This window comes from Salvelinus alpinus, chromosome 2 (genome assembly GCF_045679555.1).
Source record: "Salvelinus alpinus chromosome 2, SLU_Salpinus.1, whole genome shotgun sequence".
Lineage (NCBI taxonomy): Eukaryota > Metazoa > Chordata > Actinopteri > Salmoniformes > Salmonidae > Salvelinus > Salvelinus alpinus.
In genome coordinates this window covers 7,023,680-7,042,550 of record NC_092087.1, presented here as the reverse complement: position 1 = coordinate 7,042,550, position 18,871 = coordinate 7,023,680, and the positions used below count along the sequence as shown (strand labels likewise).

The following is an 18,871-nucleotide window of genomic DNA, read 5'->3' as shown; positions in this document are numbered from 1 at the left end:
TGTGTGCTGAGGGTGTCAGGTTCTTGTCCAGTTCTGGCATTTAGGTCGCCACAGACTAATACATGTCCCTGGGCCTGGAAATGATTGATTTCCCCCTCCAGGATGGAGAAGCTGTCTTTATTAAAGTATGGGGATTCTAGTGGGGGGATATAGGTAGCACACAGGAGGACATTTTTCTCTGTTAAGATAATTTCCTTTTGAATTTCTAGCCAAATGTAAAATGTTCCTGTTTTGATTAATTTAATGGAGTGAGTTAGGTCTGCTCTATACCAAATTAGCATTCCCCCTGAGTCCCTTCCCTGTTTCACACCTGGTAGTTTGGTGGATGGGACTACCAGCTCTCTGTAACCTAGAGGGCAACCAGTGGGTCCGTCTCCGCTATACCATGTTTCTTGCAGGATGACAATGTCTGCATTACCGATTTCTTTGGTGAAGTCCGTGTTCCTGCTCTTTAGGCCAAAGGCAGATGACCTCAGGCCTTGGATATTCCAGGATGATATAGTGAAGGCTTTTTGTTCCATAAAGTGTCCAATGTTGTTGGCCGTGTGGTTTGGCCTCAGGCCAGTAAGTGTGAGCAGAGCCTGCTGAGCATCTGGTACATGCCGTTGGCTTGGGCGAGTGTAAGAGTGGGGGTTGGGCCTGTTTGCCCGCTCACTACCTGGGCGTATGTGTGACTTCCATGTTGATGCTCTCTTTGCGGGGGTGGGGTGCATGGGGTGGGCAGGAGTGGCATAGGTCTGATCTGAGGGGGCCTAAATGGGGTGTGGGCATGGTTGATGTGGGGGGGTGTTGATTGGTTGGGGTGGGGGTGTGGATGTGTCTGGGGGTGCTGTGGTCTGGATGTAAGTCCTCTTGGCGTGGGTCCTCTATGTGTAGGTCCACGGGGGGGTCCTGCAGGTCTTGGAGGGTGTCTCGCTGGTCTGGGTGGGGTGTCTATTGATCTGTTGCTCCTGTGTGAAGTGTTGGGGCTGCGTTTGAGAGCGATGTCCTTTAGAGTCCGGACAAAGGTGGGCACTGCTGCCTTATAGAGGTGGACCTGGTCATAGAGGCTGTTCAAGTCCAGGGTGGAGTGGTGGGCCAGGAAAACATTTGGTTTTGAGGCACAGTCACGGGAAATGCTTGCGTTTACCCGCTGTATTGTAGCAGGGTGGAAGTCTTTTCGTGGTAGCAGGGTGGAGATAACCACTTGTGCATTGGGGAAAGTAGAAGAAGCTTTTTCAATCACTCCCTTCAGTGCTGTGGCCACCCTTTCCTGCTTTGCTCTCAGGTCGTTTGTGCCTGTGTGTATTATTATGTGGCTAGGTGAGCCTAGTTTGTCCTCAGACAGAAGGTCTAGGGCGCGCTGGGTGTTTGGACACCAGAGTTTAGACACACTGTGTTTGGGAAAAAGTTTTTTTTCTTCTATATATTTCCCATTTGAGTCCATAAGGAGAACAATCTGTGTCTTGTGTTTGTTCTCAGTGGGTGTGGGGGGGTTGTCAGGAGGGCTATCAGGGTGGCTGACAGGGGGGGTGCTCAGGGGGGGTGAGAGCTGCTGGGCTTGGGTTTTTTCTTTTGTCTGTTCTGCTGTGATGTTGACTCTATGGTCAGGGTCTGGTGTGGACTGTTCTGCTGTGGTGTCGAGACTTTTGTCCGGTGCTGAGGTGGGCTGTTCTGCTGGCGTCTCTGTGGGGATGGCCACCTCCCTAGTGGGTTGTTCTCTGTCACATGCCATCCCCCTCAACCTCTCCTCCAGCAGTCTGATCCTCTCCTCCATCCCCCTCTCCCTCTCCTCCAGCAGTCTGATCCTCTCCTCTAGTGCTTTGTTCTGCTCCTGCTTCTGCTCTTTCTCCTGTTGAAGTTGTCTCACCACTGTCCAGAGTGCAGATATGTCTCTCTCCACCTCCAGCTCTCCTGGTCTGGTTAAGGGGTTGTTGTGCTGGACTGTTGTCTGGGTCTGTGCTGACTGGAGTGTAATCACCTGCTGTTCCAGCTCCACCTGCCTTACCTCCAGCTGGGTGAATTTATCCTTCATTTCAATGAGGGAGAAGTGCTCTGTACTGGGAGGTTGACTGTCTGCTGAGGGTTGCTCGTCTGTGGGGTTATATGATGAAGAGGTCTGGTCTGACCCGCTTGGGGTGGGGGTATCTTTATCAAGGGAGAGCTTCTCCTGCTGGGCTAATTCTTTGATTAGGTGAAAGTCCAGCTGAAACTGTTTGGGGTTGCCCTGTACCAATACTGTTCCAGACTTATATAGATTTATGTTAGCTGACTCAGAGTCCTCGTTGTCAAGTATCCTGAGTTTCCACCCCTCGTTAACCCCCCCTCTCTTAACAGAGGGGTAGTGTGCTAATATAGCACTGTGCCATGCCAGGGGATGGTTTGTGTGGAAGATAAGGTTGCTGATGTTCCCATTTTTGTAATAGTCAGCAAAAAGTGTCTCTTGATTTTCCATAAGGAGCTTCATTTTGTGCTCTTTTCTTGCCTTATCATTCTTTACACTCACAGGGTACTGTATTTTAATTACCTCTGAACAGCAGGAGGGAGCTTCTAAGGCCTCTCCATTTGGTTGGGGTAGACTATTCGACTCTCCTGCCATTGTTGGGCTAATGGTCTTTGACACCTCTCACTTGACACGTCAGTGCTAGTTGAAGCTGTATCAAGTCAGTTACAGTTGAATACAGTTGAAGCTGTATCTCTCTCAGTTCCACAAAAAATCCAAGTTTAACTAACTCTAAATCTATCTTTTTTAAAGAAAATGCTGAAAAATGCAGGAGCTCATCTGATCATCTGATCATGACCTCTCTCTCTCTCTCTCTCCTTGTTAGCTAGCTAGCTTCTTTCAGGAGAGTCCCTAGCAACTGCCTAGCAACAGGTAAACAACTTAGCTAGCTAAGAAAATTGTATAATTTTACTTTTTTCGAAAGCCTTTCTTCTTTGTTTGCTGCTTGTTTGGTCTCCTAATCAGTCTTGCAGTTTTCTTTTGCTTTTTTTCGATATACTTTCCTCTAAAAACCATGTAAAATTCAATATTTTTAGGAGCTCATCTTTTCAGCTGTTGCTGCTTAATTTGGAACTCCGGAACTCTCTCTCTCTCTCTCTCTCTCTCTCTCTCTCTCTCTGTGTCTGTCTGTCTGTCTGTCTGTCTGTCTGTCTGTCTGTCTGTTTATCTAACCCCAAATCTATATTTTTTCAAGAACATGCTGAAAAATGCAGGAGGTCATCTGCTCATGACCTCTCTCTCTCTCTCTCTCTCTCTCTCTCTCTCTCTCTCTCTCTCTCTCTCTCTCTCTCTCTCTCTCTCTCTCAATTCAATTCAATTCAATTCAAGGGGCTTTATTGGCATGGGAAACATGTGTTAACATTGCCAAAGCAAGTGAGGTAGGTAATATACAAAAGTCAAATAAACAATAAAAATGAACAGTAAACATTACACATACAGAAGTTTCAAAACAATAAAGACATTACAAATGTCATATTATATATATGCAGTGTTGTAACAATGTACAAATGGTTAAAGCACACAAGTTAAAATAAATAAACATAAATATGGGTTGTATTTACAGTGGTGTTTGTTCTTCACTGGTTGCCCTTTTCTTGTGGCAACAGGTCACAAATCTTGCTGCTGTGATGGCACACTGTGGAATTTCACCCAGTAGATATGGGAGTTTATCAAAATTGGATTTGTTTTCGAATTCTTTGTGGATCTGTGTAATCTGAGGGAAATATGTCTCTCTAATATGGTCATACATTGGGCAGGAGGTTAGGAAGTGCAGCTCAGTTTCCACCTCATTTTGTGGGCAGTGTGCACATAGCCTGTCTTCTCTTGAGAGCCATGTCTGCCTACGGCGGCCTTTCTCAATAGCAAGGCTATGCTCACTGAGTCTGTACATAGTCAAAGCTTTCCTTAAGTTTGAGTCAGTCACAGTGGTCAGGTATTCTGCCACTGTGTACTCTCTGTTTAGGGCCAAATAGCATTCTAGTTTGCTCTGTTTTTTTGTTAATTCTTTCCAATGTGTCAAGTAATTATCTTTTTGTTTTCTCATGATTTGGTTGGGTCTAATTGTGCTGTTGTCCTGGGGCTCTGTGGGGTGTGTTTGTGTTTGTGAACAGAGCCCTAGGACCAGCTTGCTTAGGGGACTCTTCTCCAGGTTCATCTCTCTGTAGGTGATGGCTTTGTTATGGAAGGTTTGGGAATCGCTTCCTTTTAGGTGGTTGTAGAATTTAACGGCTCTTTTCTGGATTTTGATAATTAGTGGGTATCGGCCTAATTCTGCTCTGCATGCATTATTTGGTGTTCTACGTTGTACACGGAGGATATTTTTGCAGAATTCTGCATGCAGAGTCTCAATTTGGTGTTTGTCCCATTTTGTGAAATCTTGGTTGGTGAGCGGACCCCAGACCTCACAACCATAAAGGGCAATGGGCTCTATGACTGATTCAAGTATTTTTAGCCAGATCCTAATTGGTATGTTGAAATCTATGTTCCTTTTGATGGCATAGAATGCCCTTCTTGCCTTGTCTCTCAGATCGTTCACAGCTTTGTGGAAGTTACCTGTGGTGCTGATGTTTAGGCCGAGGTATGTATAGTTTTTTGTGTGCTCTAGGGCAACGGTGTCTAGATGGAATTTGTGGTCCTGGTGACTGGACCTTTTTTGGAACACCATTATTTTGGTCTTACTGAGATTTACTGTCAGGGCCCAGGTCTGACAGAATCTGTGCAGAAGATCTAGGTGCTGCTGTAGGCCCTCCTTGGTTGGTGACAGAAGCACCAGATCATCAGCAAACAGTAGACATTTGACTTCGGATTCTAGTAGGGTGAGACCGGGTGCTGCAGACTGTTCTAGTGCCCGCGCCAATTCGTTGATATATATGTTGAAGAGGGTGGGGCTTAAGCTGCATCCCTGTCTCACCCCACGACCCTGTGTGAAGAAATGTGTGTGTTTTTTGCCAATTTTAACCGCACACTTGTTGTTTGTGTACATGGATTTTATAATGTCGTATGTTTTACCCCCAACCCCACTTTCCATCAATTTGTATAGCAGACCCTCATGCCAAATTGAGTCGAAGGCTTTTTTGAAATCAACAAAGCATGAGAAGACTTTGCCTTTGTTTTGGTTTGTTTGGTTGTCAATTAGGGTGTGTAGGGTGAATACATGGTCTGTTGTACGGTAATTTGGTAAAAAGCCAATTTGACATTTGCTCAGTACATTGTTTTCATTGAGGAAATGTACGAGTCTGCTGTTAATGATAATGCAGAGTATTTTCCCAAGGTTACTGTTGACGCATATTCCACGGTAGTTATTGGGGTCTCTCTCTGTCTCTGTCTCTGTCTCTGTCTCTCTCTCTCTCTCTCTCTGTCTCTCTCTGTCTCTCTCTGTCTCTCTCTGTCTCTCTGTCTTTCTCTCTCTGTCTGTCCCTCTCTCTCTCTCTCTCTATCTCTCTCCAGATGTACCAATGAGAACGAGTGGTACCAGATCCATGAAAACATCATAAGAAAGTCCAGCACCAAGTACACAGCTCCCAGCACCAACTATGGTATGTTACATTACCTACCGTTTACTGATTTAACATGTTGGCATACCCACTATAACACCAACTATGGTATGTTACATTACCTACCGTTTACTGATTTAACATGTTGGCATACCCACTATAACACCAACTATGGTATGTTACATTACCTACCGTTTACTGATTTAACATGTTGGCACACCCACTATAACACCAACTACGGTATGTTAACCTACCGTTTACTGATTTAACATGTTGGCATACCCACTATAACACCAACTATGGTATGTTACATTACCTACCGTTTACTGATTTAACATGTTGGCATACCCACTATAACACCAACTATGGTATGTTACATTGCCTACCGTTTACTGATTTAACATGTTGGCATACCCACTATAACACCAACTACGGTATGTTATGTTGCCTACCGTTTACTGATTTAACATGTTGGCATACCCACTATAACACCAACTACGGTATGTTATGTTGCCTACCGTTTACTGATTTAACATGTTGGCATACCCACTATAACTGTCACGTTCCTGACCTATTTCTGTTAGTTTGTTGTATGTGTTAGTTGGTCAGGACGTGAGTTTGGGTGGGCATTCTATGTTGTCTGTTTCTATGTTGGTTTAAGGGTTGCCTGGAATGGCTCTCAATTAGAGGCAGGTGTTTGGCGTTCCTCTAATTGAGAGTCATATTTAGGTAGGTTGTTTCACAGTGTTCGTTGTGGGTGGTTGTCTCCTGTGTCAGTGTTTGTCGCATCTGCTGTGTCAGTGTTTGTCGCACCATACGGGACTGTTCGGTTTGTGTTGTACATCGTCATTTTATGTGTAGGCTATTTTCCCTGTTCGTGCGTTCTCGTGTTTAATGTAAGTTCGTCGTTCAGGTCTGTCTACTCCGTTTGTTGTTTTGTTAGTTTATAGTGAAGTTCGTGTTTTCGTCTTGTCTTTAATAAATATTATGTGTTCACAACCCGCTGCGCCTTGGTTCCCTCAATACTCCTCCTTTTCGGTTGAAGAGGAGGAGGACCACCGTTACAGAACCACCCAACAATCCAGAATCAAGCAGCGGTGTAAACGGAGTAAGGGACAGCGCAAGAAGGAGGAATGGACTTGGGACGATGTATTGGACGGTAAAGGTTGCTACACATGGGAGGAGATCCTGGCTGGAAGGGATCGCCTCCCATGGGAACAGCTGGAGGCACTGAGGAGAGCAGAGGCAACCGGAGAAGGGAACCGGAGTTATGAGGGGACGCGTCTAGCACGGAAGCCCGAAAAGCCCGTGAGTACCACCCAAAAATTTATTGGGGGGGGGTTAAGAGGTAGTGGGCCAAGGGCAGGTAGGAGACCTGCGCCCACTTACCAGGCTAACCGTGGAGAGCGGGAGTACGGGCAGACACCGTGTTACGCAGTAGAGCGCACGGTGTCTCCTGTACGTGTGCATAGCCCGGTGCGGGTTATTCCACCTCCCTGCACTGGTAGGGCTAGATTGGGCATTGAGCCAGGTGTCATGAGGCCGGCTCAACGCGTCTGGTCTCCAGTGCGTCTCCTCGGGCCGGCATACATGGCACCTGCCTTAAGCATGGTTTCCCCGGTTCGCCTACATAGCCCGGTGCGGGTTATTCCACCTCCCCGCACTGGTCGGGCGACCGGGAGCATTCAACCAGGTAAGGTTGGGCAGGCTCAATGCTCAAGAGAGCCAGTACGCCTGCACGGTCCGGTATTTCCGGCGCTACCTTTTCGCCCCAGCCCAGTACCACCAGTGCCTACACTACGCACCAGGTTTCCAGTGCGTCTCCAGAGCCCTGTTCCTCCTCCACGCACTTTTCCTATGGTGCGTGTATCCAGTTCGGTGCCTCCAGTTCCGACAACACGCACTAAGCCTCCTGTGCGTCTCCAGAGCCCTGTACGCACTGTTCCTTCTCCCCGTACTCGTCCTGAGGTGCGTGCACTCAGCCCGGTGCCACCAGTGCCGGTACCACGCACCAGGCCTATAGTGCGCTTTGAGAGGTCAGTGTGCCCTGTCCCTGCTCCCCGCACTAGCCTGAAGGTGCGTGTCTCCAGTCCGGTGCCTCCAGTTCCGGCACCACGTACCAGGCCTACAGTGCGTCTCAGCCGGCCAGAGTCTGCCGTCTGCCCAACGGCGCCTGAACTGTCCGTCTGCCAAGCGCCGCATGAACTGCCCGTCGGTATTGAGCCTTCAAAGCCGCCCGTCTGCCATGAGCCTGCAAAGCCGCCCGTCTGCCATGAGCCTACAGAGCCTTCCGCCAGACAGGAGCCGCTAGAGCCTTCCGCCAGACAGGAGCCGCTAGAGCCTTCCGCCAGACAGGAGCAGCCAAAGCCTTCCGCCAGACTGGATCAGCCAGAGCCATCCGTCTCCGCAGCGCCGTCTGAGCCATCCGTCTCCCCAGCGCCATTTGAGCCATCCGTCTCCGCAGCGCCATCTGAGCCATCCGTCTCCCCAGCGCCGTCTGAGCCATCCGTCTCCCCAGCGCCGTCTGAGCCATCCGTCTCCCCAGCGCCGTCTGAGCCATCCGTCTGTCCCGAGCCATTAGAGCCGCCCGTCTGTCCCGAGCCGTCAGAGCCGATAGTCAGTCAGGAGCCGCTAGAGCCAGTCGTCAGTCAGGATCTGCCAGAGCCGCCAACCAGACAGGATCTGCCAGAGCCGCCAACCAGACAGGATCTGCCAGAGCCGCCAACCAGACAGGATCTGCCAGAGCCGCCAACCAGACAGGATCTGCCAGAGCCGCCAACCAGACAGGATCTGCCAGAGCCGCCAACCAGACAGGATCTGCCAGAGCCGTCAGCCAGCCATGAGCGTCCAGAGCCGTCAGCCAGCCATGAGCGTCCAGAGCCGTCAGCCAGCCATGAGCGTCCAGAGCCGTCAGTGAGCCATGAGCGTCCAGAGCCGTCAGTGAGCCATGAGCGTCCAGAGCCGTCAGCCAGCCATGAGCGTCCAGAGCCGTCAGCCAGCCATGAGCGTCCAGAGCCGTCAGCCAGCCATGAGCGTCCAGAGTCGTCAGCCAGTCATGAGCTGTCCCTTAGCCCAGAGCGGCTATTTACCCAGAACTGCCCCTCAGTCCAGAGCTGTCTCTCTGTCCGGAGCTGCCTTTCAGTCCGGAGTTGCCCCTCTATCCTAAGCTACCTCTTTATCCTGAGCTACCTCTCTATCCTGAGCTATCCCTCTGTCCTGAGCTATTTCTCTGTCCTGAGCTACCTTGTCCCGGAGCTGTCCTGTATCTTGGTGTTGTCCCTTAAATTAGGTGGGGGAAATAAGAGGGTGGTCATGATAAGGGGTAAACGTAAGCTGGGATTGACTATGGTGGGGTGGGGACCTCGTCCAGAGCCTGAGCCACCACCGTGGTCAGATGCCCACCCGGACCCTCCCCTAGACTTTCTGCTGGTGCGCCCGGAGTTCGCACATTAAGGGGGGGGTTATGTCACGTTCCTGACCTATTTCTGTTAGTTTGTTGTATGTGTTAGTTGGTCAGGACGTGAGTTTGGGTGGGCATTCTATGTTGTCTGTTTCTATGTTGGTTTAAGGGTTGCCTGGTATGGCTCTCAATTAGAGGCAGGTGTTTGGCGTTCCTCTAATTGAGAGTCATATTTAGGTAGGTTGTTTCACAGTGTTCGTTGTGGGTGGTTGTCTCCAGTGTCAGTGTTTGTCGCACCATACGGGACTGTTCGGTTTGTGTTGTACATCGTCATTTTATGTGTAGGCTATTTTCCCTGTTCGTGCGTTCTCGTGTTTAATGTAAGTTCGTCGTTCAGGTCTGTCTACTCCGTTTGTTGTTTTGTTAGTTTATAGTGAAGTTCGTGTTTTCGTCTTGTCTTTAATAAATATTATGTGTTCACAACCCGCTGCGCCTTGGTTCCCTCAATACTCCTCCTTTTCGGTTGAAGAGGAGGAGGACCACCGTTACAGAACCACCCACCAATCCAGAATCAAGCAGCGGTGTAAACGGAGTAAGGGACAGCGCAAGAAGGAGGAATGGACTTGGGACGATGTATTGGACGGTAAAGGTTGCTACACATGGGAGGAGATCCTGGCTGGAAGGGATCGCCTCCCATGGGAACAGCTGGAGGCACTGAGGAGAGCAGAGGCAACCGGAGAAGGGAACCGGAGTTATGAGGGGACGCGTCTAGCACGGAAGCCCGAAAAGCCCGTGAGTACCACCCAAAAATTTATTGGGGGGGGGTTAAGAGGTAGTGGGCCAAGGGCAGGTAGGAGACCTGCGCCCACTTACCAGGCTAACCGTGGAGAGCGGGAGTACGGGCAGACACCGTGTTACGCAGTAGAGCGCACGGTGTCTCCTGTACGTGTGCATAGCCCGGTGCGGGTTATTCCACCTCCCTGCACTGGTAGGGCTAGATTGGGCATTGAGCCAGGTGTCATGAGGCCGGCTCAACGCGTCTGGTCTCCAGTGCGTCTCCTCGGGCCGGCATACATGGCACCTGCCTTACGCATGGTTTCCCCGGTTCGCCTACATAGCCCGGTGCGGGTTATTCCACCTCCCCGCACTGGTCGGGCGACCGGGAGCATTCAACCAGGTAAGGTTGGGCAGGCTCAATCCTCAAGAGAGCCAGTACGCCTGCACGGTCCGGTATTTCCGGCGCTACCTTTTCGCCCCAGCCCAGTACCACCAGTGCCTACACTACGCACCAGGTTTCCAGTGCGTCTCCAGAGCCCTGTTCCTCCTCCACGCACTTTTCCTATGGTGCGTGTATCCAGTTCGGTGCCTCCAGTTCCGACAACACGCACTAAGCCTCCTGTGCGTCTCCAGAGCCCTGTACGCACTGTTCCTTCTCCCCGTACTCGTCCTGAGGTGCGTGCACTCAGCCCGGTGCCACCAGTGCCGGTACCACGCACCAGGCCTATAGTGCGCTTTGAGAGGTCAGTGTGCCCTGTCCCTGCTCCCCGCACTAGCCTGAAGGTGCGTGTCTCCAGTCCGGTGCCTCCAGTTCCGGCACCACGTACCAGGCCTACAGTGCGTCTCAGCCGGCCAGAGTCTGCCGTCTGCCCAACGGCGCCTGAACTGTCCGTCTGCCAAGCGCCGCATGAACTGCCCGTCGGTATTGAGCCTTCAAAGCCGCCCGTCTGCCATGAGCCTGCAAAGCCGCCCGTCTGCCATGAGCCTACAGAGCCTTCCGCCAGACAGGAGCCGCTAGAGCCTTCCGCCAGACAGGAGCCGCTAGAGCCTTCCGCCAGACAGGAGCAGCCAGAGCCATCCGTCTCCGCAGCGCCGTCTGAGCCATCCGTCTCCCCAGCGCCATTTGAGCCATCCGTCTCCGCAGCGCCATCTGAGCCATCCGTCTCCCCAGCGCCGTCTGAGCCATCCGTCTCCCCAGCGCCGTCTGAGCCATCCGTCTCCCCAGCGCCGTCTGAGCCATCCGTCTGTCCCGAGCCATTAGAGCCGCCCGTCTGTCCCGAGCCGTCAGAGCCGATAGTCAGTCAGGAGCCGCTAGAGCCAGTCGTCAGTCAGGATCTGCCAGAGCCGCCAACCAGACAGGATCTGCCAGAGCCGCCAACCAGACAGGATCTGCCAGAGCCGCCAACCAGACAGGATCTGCCAGAGCCGCCAACCAGACAGGATCTGCCAGAGCCGCCAACCAGACAGGATCTGCCAGAGCCGCCAACCAGACAGGATCTGCCAGAGCCGCCAACCAGACAGGATCTGCCAGAGCCGTCAGTGAGCCATGAGCGTCCAGAGCCGTCAGCCAGCCATGAGCGTCCAGAGCCGTCAGCCAGCCATGAGCGTCCAGAGCCGTCAGTGAGCCATGAGCGTCCAGAGCCGTCAGTGAGCCATGAGCGTCCAGAGCCGTCAGCCAGCCATGAGCGTCCAGAGCCGTCAGCCAGCCATGAGCGTCCAGAGCCGTCAGCCAGCCATGAGCGTCCAGAGTCGTCAGCCAGTCATGAGCTGTCCCTTAGCCCAGAGCGGCTATTTACCCAGAACTGCCCCTCAGTCCAGAGCTGTCTCTCTGTCCGGAGCTGCCTTTCAGTCCGGAGTTGCCCCTCTATCCTAAGCTACCTCTTTATCCTGAGCTACCTCTCTATCCTGAGCTATCCCTCTGTCCTGAGCTATTTCTCTGTCCTGAGCTACCTTGTCCCGGAGCTGTCCTGTATCTTGGTGTTGTCCCTTAAATTAGGTGGGGGAAATAAGAGGGTGGTCATGATAAGGGGTAAACGTAAGCTGGGATTGACTATGGTGGGGTGGGGACCTCGTCCAGAGCCTGAGCCACCACCGTGGTCAGATGCCCACCCGGACCCTCCCCTAGACTTTCTGCTGGTGCGCCCGGAGTTCGCACCTTAAGGGGGGGGTTATGTCACGTTCCTGACCTATTTCTGTTAGTTTGTTGTATGTGTTAGTTGGTCAGGACGTGAGTTTGGGTGGGCATTCTATGTTGTCTGTTTCTATGTTGGTTTAAGGGTTGCCTGGTATGGCTCTCAATTAGAGGCAGGTGTTTGGCGTTCCTCTAATTGAGAGTCATATTTAGGTAGGTTGTTTCACAGTGTTCGTTGTGGGTGGTTGTCTCCTGTGTCAGTGTTTGTCGCACCATACGGGACTGTTCGGTTTGTGTTGTACATCGTCATTTTATGTGTAGGCTATTTTCCCTGTTCGTGCGTTCTCGTGTTTAATGTAAGTTCGTCGTTCAGGTCTGTCTACTCCGTTTGTTGTTTTGTTAGTTTATAGTGAAGTTCGTGTTTTCGTCTTGTCTTTAATAAATATTATGTGTTCACAACCCGCTGCGCCTTGGTTCCCTCAATACTCCTCCTTTTCGGTTGAAGAGGAGGAGGACCACCGTTACAATAACACCAACTATGTTATGTTACATTGCCTACCGTTTACTCACTTAACATTTTAATTCAAATTAATCAACACTTTATTTCATATCATATAAAGAACGTCTATGTAAATGATTAGTGCGTTTAGACATCCGTCTTACTCCAAAGCAAGAGATAATTGAGTAGTTTAAATGAATAGTGTTTAATACATATAATCACACAGAATGTCAGGTGTCAGGGCTGGAACAGAGGCCTGCTCATCCATTAGCTAGATCTCTAGGAGCGAGGTTGGCCATGAATATTCATAGTTATTTTAGCCCCTTTTTTTCTCCCCGATATCCTATTTACGATCTTGTCTCATCGCTGCAACTCCCCAATGGGCTCGGTAGAGGCGAAGGTCGAGTCATGCGTCTTCCCGAAACGAGAAGCCACACTTCTTATCACCCGCTCGCTTAACCCGGGAAGCCAGTCTCATCAATGTGTCGGAGGAAACACCGTTCTACTGACGAACGAAGTCATCCTGCAGGTGCCCGACCCGCCACAAGGAGTCGCTAGAACGCGATGAGCCAACTAAAGCCTCCCCCCCCCCTCCCCGGCCAAACCCTCCTCTAACCCGGACGACGCTGGGCCAATTGTGCGCCGCCCTATGGGACTCCCGGTCACGGCCGTAAACATAGAAATTAGACCTGGACTTACTTCCTTATTCTCAAGTGATATAACATTTGGTATTTTGTATTGTCATAGTTCTCTCTTTGGGACTAGCAATATGTTATCTAGCTAGCTTAGCTAGTAGCAAGGTAGCTAACATTGTTGTTTTATACCAAATCAAACTAACGTTTATGTCATTAAAAATACTAATATTGGATGGCTGTCTATCCTATTTATACTGTATGTAGCACGCTAGCTAGTGGCCGTTACCTAGAATAGATGGTAAACAACTTCCTGTGTGCTACACAACTTCCTGGTGCCGCTACTTCGTGCTGCTAGCGTTACTATCGATGCAGGCAATGCAACCCGCTGTGATGCTTCTTTGGGAAATCTCGAAACTTTAATTTTGTCAAATAGATTCGTCCCCGGTCATAAAGACCATCCCACCTACGAATATTATGGTCAAAGCATTTTGATTTTGAGAAAACAACTAGATCAAGTTAGCTAGCTTAGTTGTTTATAAACACACCGGAAGGTCTTTGGGATTCCAGGGTTCACTTCCGCTGCTCCTCAAAAAGCTGTTATTAAGGTCTATACTAGTGAAGCACTGAGGACTGAGGCCCACCAAAGTGAGTCTCTCTGTTTTTTTTAATTGTATTTTGAGATCTTAAAATGTTTTCAGTTTAAACTTAAAGGACTAAAGCCTTAAAAGGTAATGGAGCTATATTTTTTTTTTTATGAGATCATCTTTGAGAGCTAACAATCACCTCAATATAAACTAGACAGCCAGGGAGAATCTAAAATTCTCAAAATGTCAAGGCATTGGGCCCTCATTGGTTTTGTTTTAATGTTTGATCACTCAGATAGCATAAGAACATGGCATAAGAACATGGCATAAGAACATGGCATACATGGCAAAATGTGTAGGTTTGCAGTAAATTTGCATTAGAACAGCAACATTTTATCGCTGCAGCCAAGAGGGCCTCAAATGTTTGGTTAGAGCCCCCGCTAACTTTGCTACCACTGCTAAAAACAATTCTAAGTGAAACACTGGCATGTGTGTGTGTCACGCTCTCTCTCCAGCCCCTCACAGGAATGACACACAATCTCACCACTTCCCTTCACTCTGAATCGCTGTAATTGGTAGCCTACCAATATGAATGTCATTCTCTTAGTTGATATTGTGTACATCAAGAGGACGTGAAGAAGCTCAATACCCGTCCCCGGTCCCTCTCAAAGCTCATTGGAGGAGAGGATCCAATGTCCATCCCCTCGGACCTCCTCCTCCAATGAGCTTTGAGAGGGACGCGAGAGGAATCAATGATGGGAGGACAGAGCCTTAGTTACATGACACACCCCCTTAGTTACATGACCATTCTTTACCTCATAACCGTAGTCCCCATCTACCCATCTACCCATAACACACAGTTTACCTCATAACCGTAGTCCCCGTCTACCCATCTACCCATAACACACAGTTTACCTCATAACCGTAGTCCCCGTCTACCCATCTACCCATAACACACAGTTTACCTCATAACCTTAGTCCCCATCTTCCCATCTACCCATAACACACAGTTTACCTCATAACCGTAGTCCCCGTCTACCCATCTACCCATAACACACAGTTTACCTCATAACCGTAGTCCCCATCTACCCATAACACACAGTTTACCTCATAACCTTAGTCCCCATCTACCCATAACACACAGTTTACCTCATAACTGTAGTCTCTGTCTACCCATAACACACAGTTTACCTCATAACCTTAGTCCCCATCTACCCATAACACACAGTTTACCTCATAACTGTAGTCTCTGTCTACCCATAACACACAGTTTACCTCATAACCTTAGTCCCCATCTACCCATAACACACAGTTTACCTCATAACTGTAGTCTCTGTCTACCCATAACACACAGTTTACCTCATAACCTTAGTCCCCATCTCCCCATCTACCCATAACACACAGTTTACCTCATAACTGTAGTCTCTGTCTACCCATAACACACAGTTTACCTCATAACCTTAGTCCCCATCTACCCATAACACACAGTTTACCTCATAACCTTAGTCCCCATCTTCCCATCTACCCATAACACACAGTTTACCTCATAACCGTAGTCCCCGTCTACCCATCTACCCATAACACACAGTTTACCTCATAACCGTAGTCCCCATCTACCCATAACACACAGTTTACCTCATAACCTTAGTCCCCATCTACCCATAACACACAGTTTACCTCATAACTGTAGTCTCTGTCTACCCATAACACACAGTTTACCTCATAACCTTAGTCCCCATCTACCCATAACACACAGTTTACCTCATAACTGTAGTCTCTGTCTACCCATAACACACAGTTTACCTCATAACCTTAGTCCCCATCTACCCATAACACACAGTTTACCTCATAACTGTAGTCTCTGTCTACCCATAACACACAGTTTACCTCATAACCTTAGTCCCCATCTCCCCATCTACCCATAACACACAGTTTACCTCATAACTGTAGTCTCTGTCTACCCATAACACACAGTTTACCTCATAACCTTAGTCCCCATCTACCCATAACACACAGTTTACCTCATAACTGTAGTCTCCGTCTACCCATAACACACCGTTCCACGTCACAGTGTACTTGGACAAGGTCTGACTGGTTTCTATCTAACGGTTCATCTTACAATTATAGCTGCTGATATAGTGGCTCATTATTTTTTTACCCAGTGCAGATCGGATTTGCGAGGATCTTTCTCCATTTTTAGATTGAAACAGAAAGCTCCCCTTTCTCCTCAGCACCGTACATCCTCGGGAGTTTCTGCTGCTGCTCAGAGTTAGTTAGCTGTTAGCTGTTAGCTGTTAGCTGTTAGCGTCCTCAGGGACACATGCAATATGTATGAAACTTTTAACTACTGCAGAGACATTACCTCAGGCTTTCGTGCTTTCAATGATTGCAAAAAGCCTGAGAATGGCAGGCAGAATGAGAATGTATTTTCTATATTAAAAGTACACTACTAGTAGGGGATGTGGTGTTAAGGGGAAGAGGCGCATGTAGTCTTACACACACTCATATGCACTGACACGCTAACACACACGCTAACACACACGCTAACACACACGCTAACACACGCCATACCCCCTGTCCCACACACACACTAGTGGTAGTGTTTTAGTAATAGCAGAATGGCGTAGTGTCTGCAGTAGTGGGGAAGTCGCTGCAGGGCTCAGTTACATTATTAATCTATGCTGGCACCATCTCTAAATGTCTGGTAATTTGCCGCCAGAAAAACACCAATCATGACAACGTTTTCTAATATGAAATTAAGTGAAACTGTCTTGTCTGTTGTCCCCTCTCCATCCCGGGTCTGATCAGATCTTAACAGGAAAAGGGCCTGAGGAGATTCTTCATCTTCGTCTTCGTCGTCGTCGTGCTAGGTCCCCACTGGGCACACACTGATTGAATCAACGTTGTTGTCACGTCATCTCAATGAAATTACGTTGAACCAACGTGGAAAAGATGTTGAATTGACGTCTGTGCCCAGTGGGTCTGATCATCTCTCTGTCTTCTTCTACTCAGGTCTGATCATCTCTCTTGTCTTCTTCTCAGGTCTGATTATCTCTCTGTCTTCTACTACTCAGGTCTGATCATCTCTCTGTCTTCTTCTACTCAGGTCTGATCATCTCTCTATCTTCTTCTACTCAGGTCTGATCATCTCTCTGTCTTCTTCTACTCAGGTCTGATCATCTCTCTGTCTTCTTCTCAGGTCTGATCATCTCTCTGTCTTCTTCTTCTCAGGTCTGATCATCTCTCTGTCTTCTACTCCTCAGGTCTGATCATCTCTCTGTCTTCTACTCCTCAGGTCTGATCATCTCTCTGTCTTCTTCTCCTCAGGTCTGATCATCTCTCTGTATTCTTCTCCTCAGGTCTGATCATCTCTCTATCTTCTTCTACTCAGGTCTGATCATCTCTCTGTCTTCTTCTACTCAGGTCTGATCATCTCTCTTGTCTTCTTCTCAGGTCTGATTATCTCTCTGTCTTCTACTACTCAGGTCTGATCATCTCTCTGTCTTCTTCTACTCAGGTCTGATCATCTCTCTATCTTCTTCTACTCAGGTCTGATCATCTCTCTGTCTTCTTCTACTCAGGTCTGATCATCTCTCTGTCTTCTTCTCAGGTCTGATCATCTCTCTGTCTTCTTCTTCTCAGGTCTGATCATCTCTCTGTCTTCTACTCCTCAGGTCTGATCATCTCTCTGTCTTCTACTCCTCAGGTCTGATCATCTCTCTGTCTTCTTCTCCTCAGGTCTGATCATCTCTCTGTCTTCTTCTCCTCAGGTCTGATCATCTCTCTTTCTTCTACTCAGGTCTGATCATCTCTCTGTCTTCTTCTACTCAGGTCTGATCATCTCTCTATCTTCTTCTACTCAGGTCTGATCATCTCTATGTCTTCTTCTACTCAGGTCTGATTATCTCTCTGTCTTCTTCTCCTCAGGTCTGATCATCTCTGTCTTCTTCTCCTCAGGTCTGATTATCTCTCTGTCTTCTTCTCCTCATGTCTGATTATCTCTCTGTCTTCTTCTCCTCAGATCTGATCATCTCTCTATCTTCTTCTACTCAGGTCTGATTATCTCTCTGTCTTCTTCTCCTCAGGTCTGATCATCTCTCTGTCTTCTACTCCTCAGGTCTGATCATCTCTCTGTCTTCTTCTCCTCAGGTCTGATCATCTCTGTCTTCTTCTCAGGTCTGATTATCTCTCTGTCTTCTTCTCCTCAGGTCTGATTATCTCTCTGTCTTCTTCTCCTCATGTCTGATTATCTCTCTGTCTTCTTCTCCTCAGATCTGATTATCTCTCTGTCTTCTTCTCCTCAGGTCTGATTATCTCTGCCTTCTTCTCCTCAGGTCTGATCATCTCTCTGTCTTCTTCTACTCAGGTCTGATTATCTCTCTGTCTTCTACTCGTTAGGTCTGATCATCTCTCTCCAGCTGCTGCGAGGAGAGATGGAACAGATAAGGAGAGAGAACCCAATGATCTTCAATAGAGGCGTGGCCTTGACACGCAAGCTGGGTTTCCCCGATGTCATCATGCCAGGTGAGAGCTGGGCTGCTGGAGTTTAATTCAAATCAAATACAACTTTATTAGGACAATCTAAGGACAAATACTATGAAGGTTCCAGCGGTGCACACTAGCGCAGAATCAGTATTTCTGTGGAAGTCAGGGCTGAAGAGTGTCAATGGGCAGGTGTAATGTACAGGGCGGTGTACACCTGGCTCTGCTCTCTCTAGGTAAACAGCAATAGGATCAGGAAGTTTTCTTCTGACCATGTGACCTGACCAGGAAAAACTCTGAACCCTACTCTGGGCCTGTCTATCTGTTTGTCCATCCTTTCGTCCGTCAGTCACGTGCACTGTTGTGGTCCACATTCCTCTAGGGATTGATGTTGTCTGCACTTTAAACCCCCCCCCCCCCCACACACACACAAAAATCGATATTCCACTCAGCTTCTAAATCCTCATTCCATTATTGCATCTCGTTATTGGTTAGTTTTAGTGTGAACAGTTCAGCTCCAGTCCATCTTTATAATTGAAACGATGGATTTGCTTCCCAGCTGTCCTCATTGTGTTACGCTCAGGATCTGCTTCCCAGCTGTCCTCATTGTGTTACACTCAGGATCTGCTTCCCAGCTGTCCTCATTGTGTTACACTCAGGATCTGCTTCCCAGCTGTCCTCATTGTGTTACACTCAAATCCCCCCACGTTGAAGTGGAAAGCCAATACCTCAGTAGGTCTGGGTAACTAATAGGTCAGAGAGGATGGTTCACTATTCATAGATTTATAAATGTTTATTTTTCCACGCACTTTATCATGCTACATGCTAATAAGCTACATGCTACAAGCTAGCTATAGTTACATTTAGCATGGCCCTATTGAAGTGGTA

At 48.6% G+C, this 18,871-nt stretch overlaps 1 protein-coding gene across 1 annotated transcript in view; it reads left to right on the top strand.

Annotated features, from left to right (window-relative positions):
- LOC139553244 (dedicator of cytokinesis protein 3-like) overlaps window positions 1-18,871 on the top strand; it is a 373,967-nt gene that overhangs the window by 257,141 nt on the left and 97,955 nt on the right. The window contains exons 14-15 of the mRNA XM_071365370.1: window positions 5,429-5,517; window positions 17,900-18,025. Coding sequence (XP_071221471.1) covers window positions 5,429-5,517; window positions 17,900-18,025 — 215 coding nt within the window. The remainder of the gene's footprint in view (window positions 1-5,428; window positions 5,518-17,899; window positions 18,026-18,871) is intronic.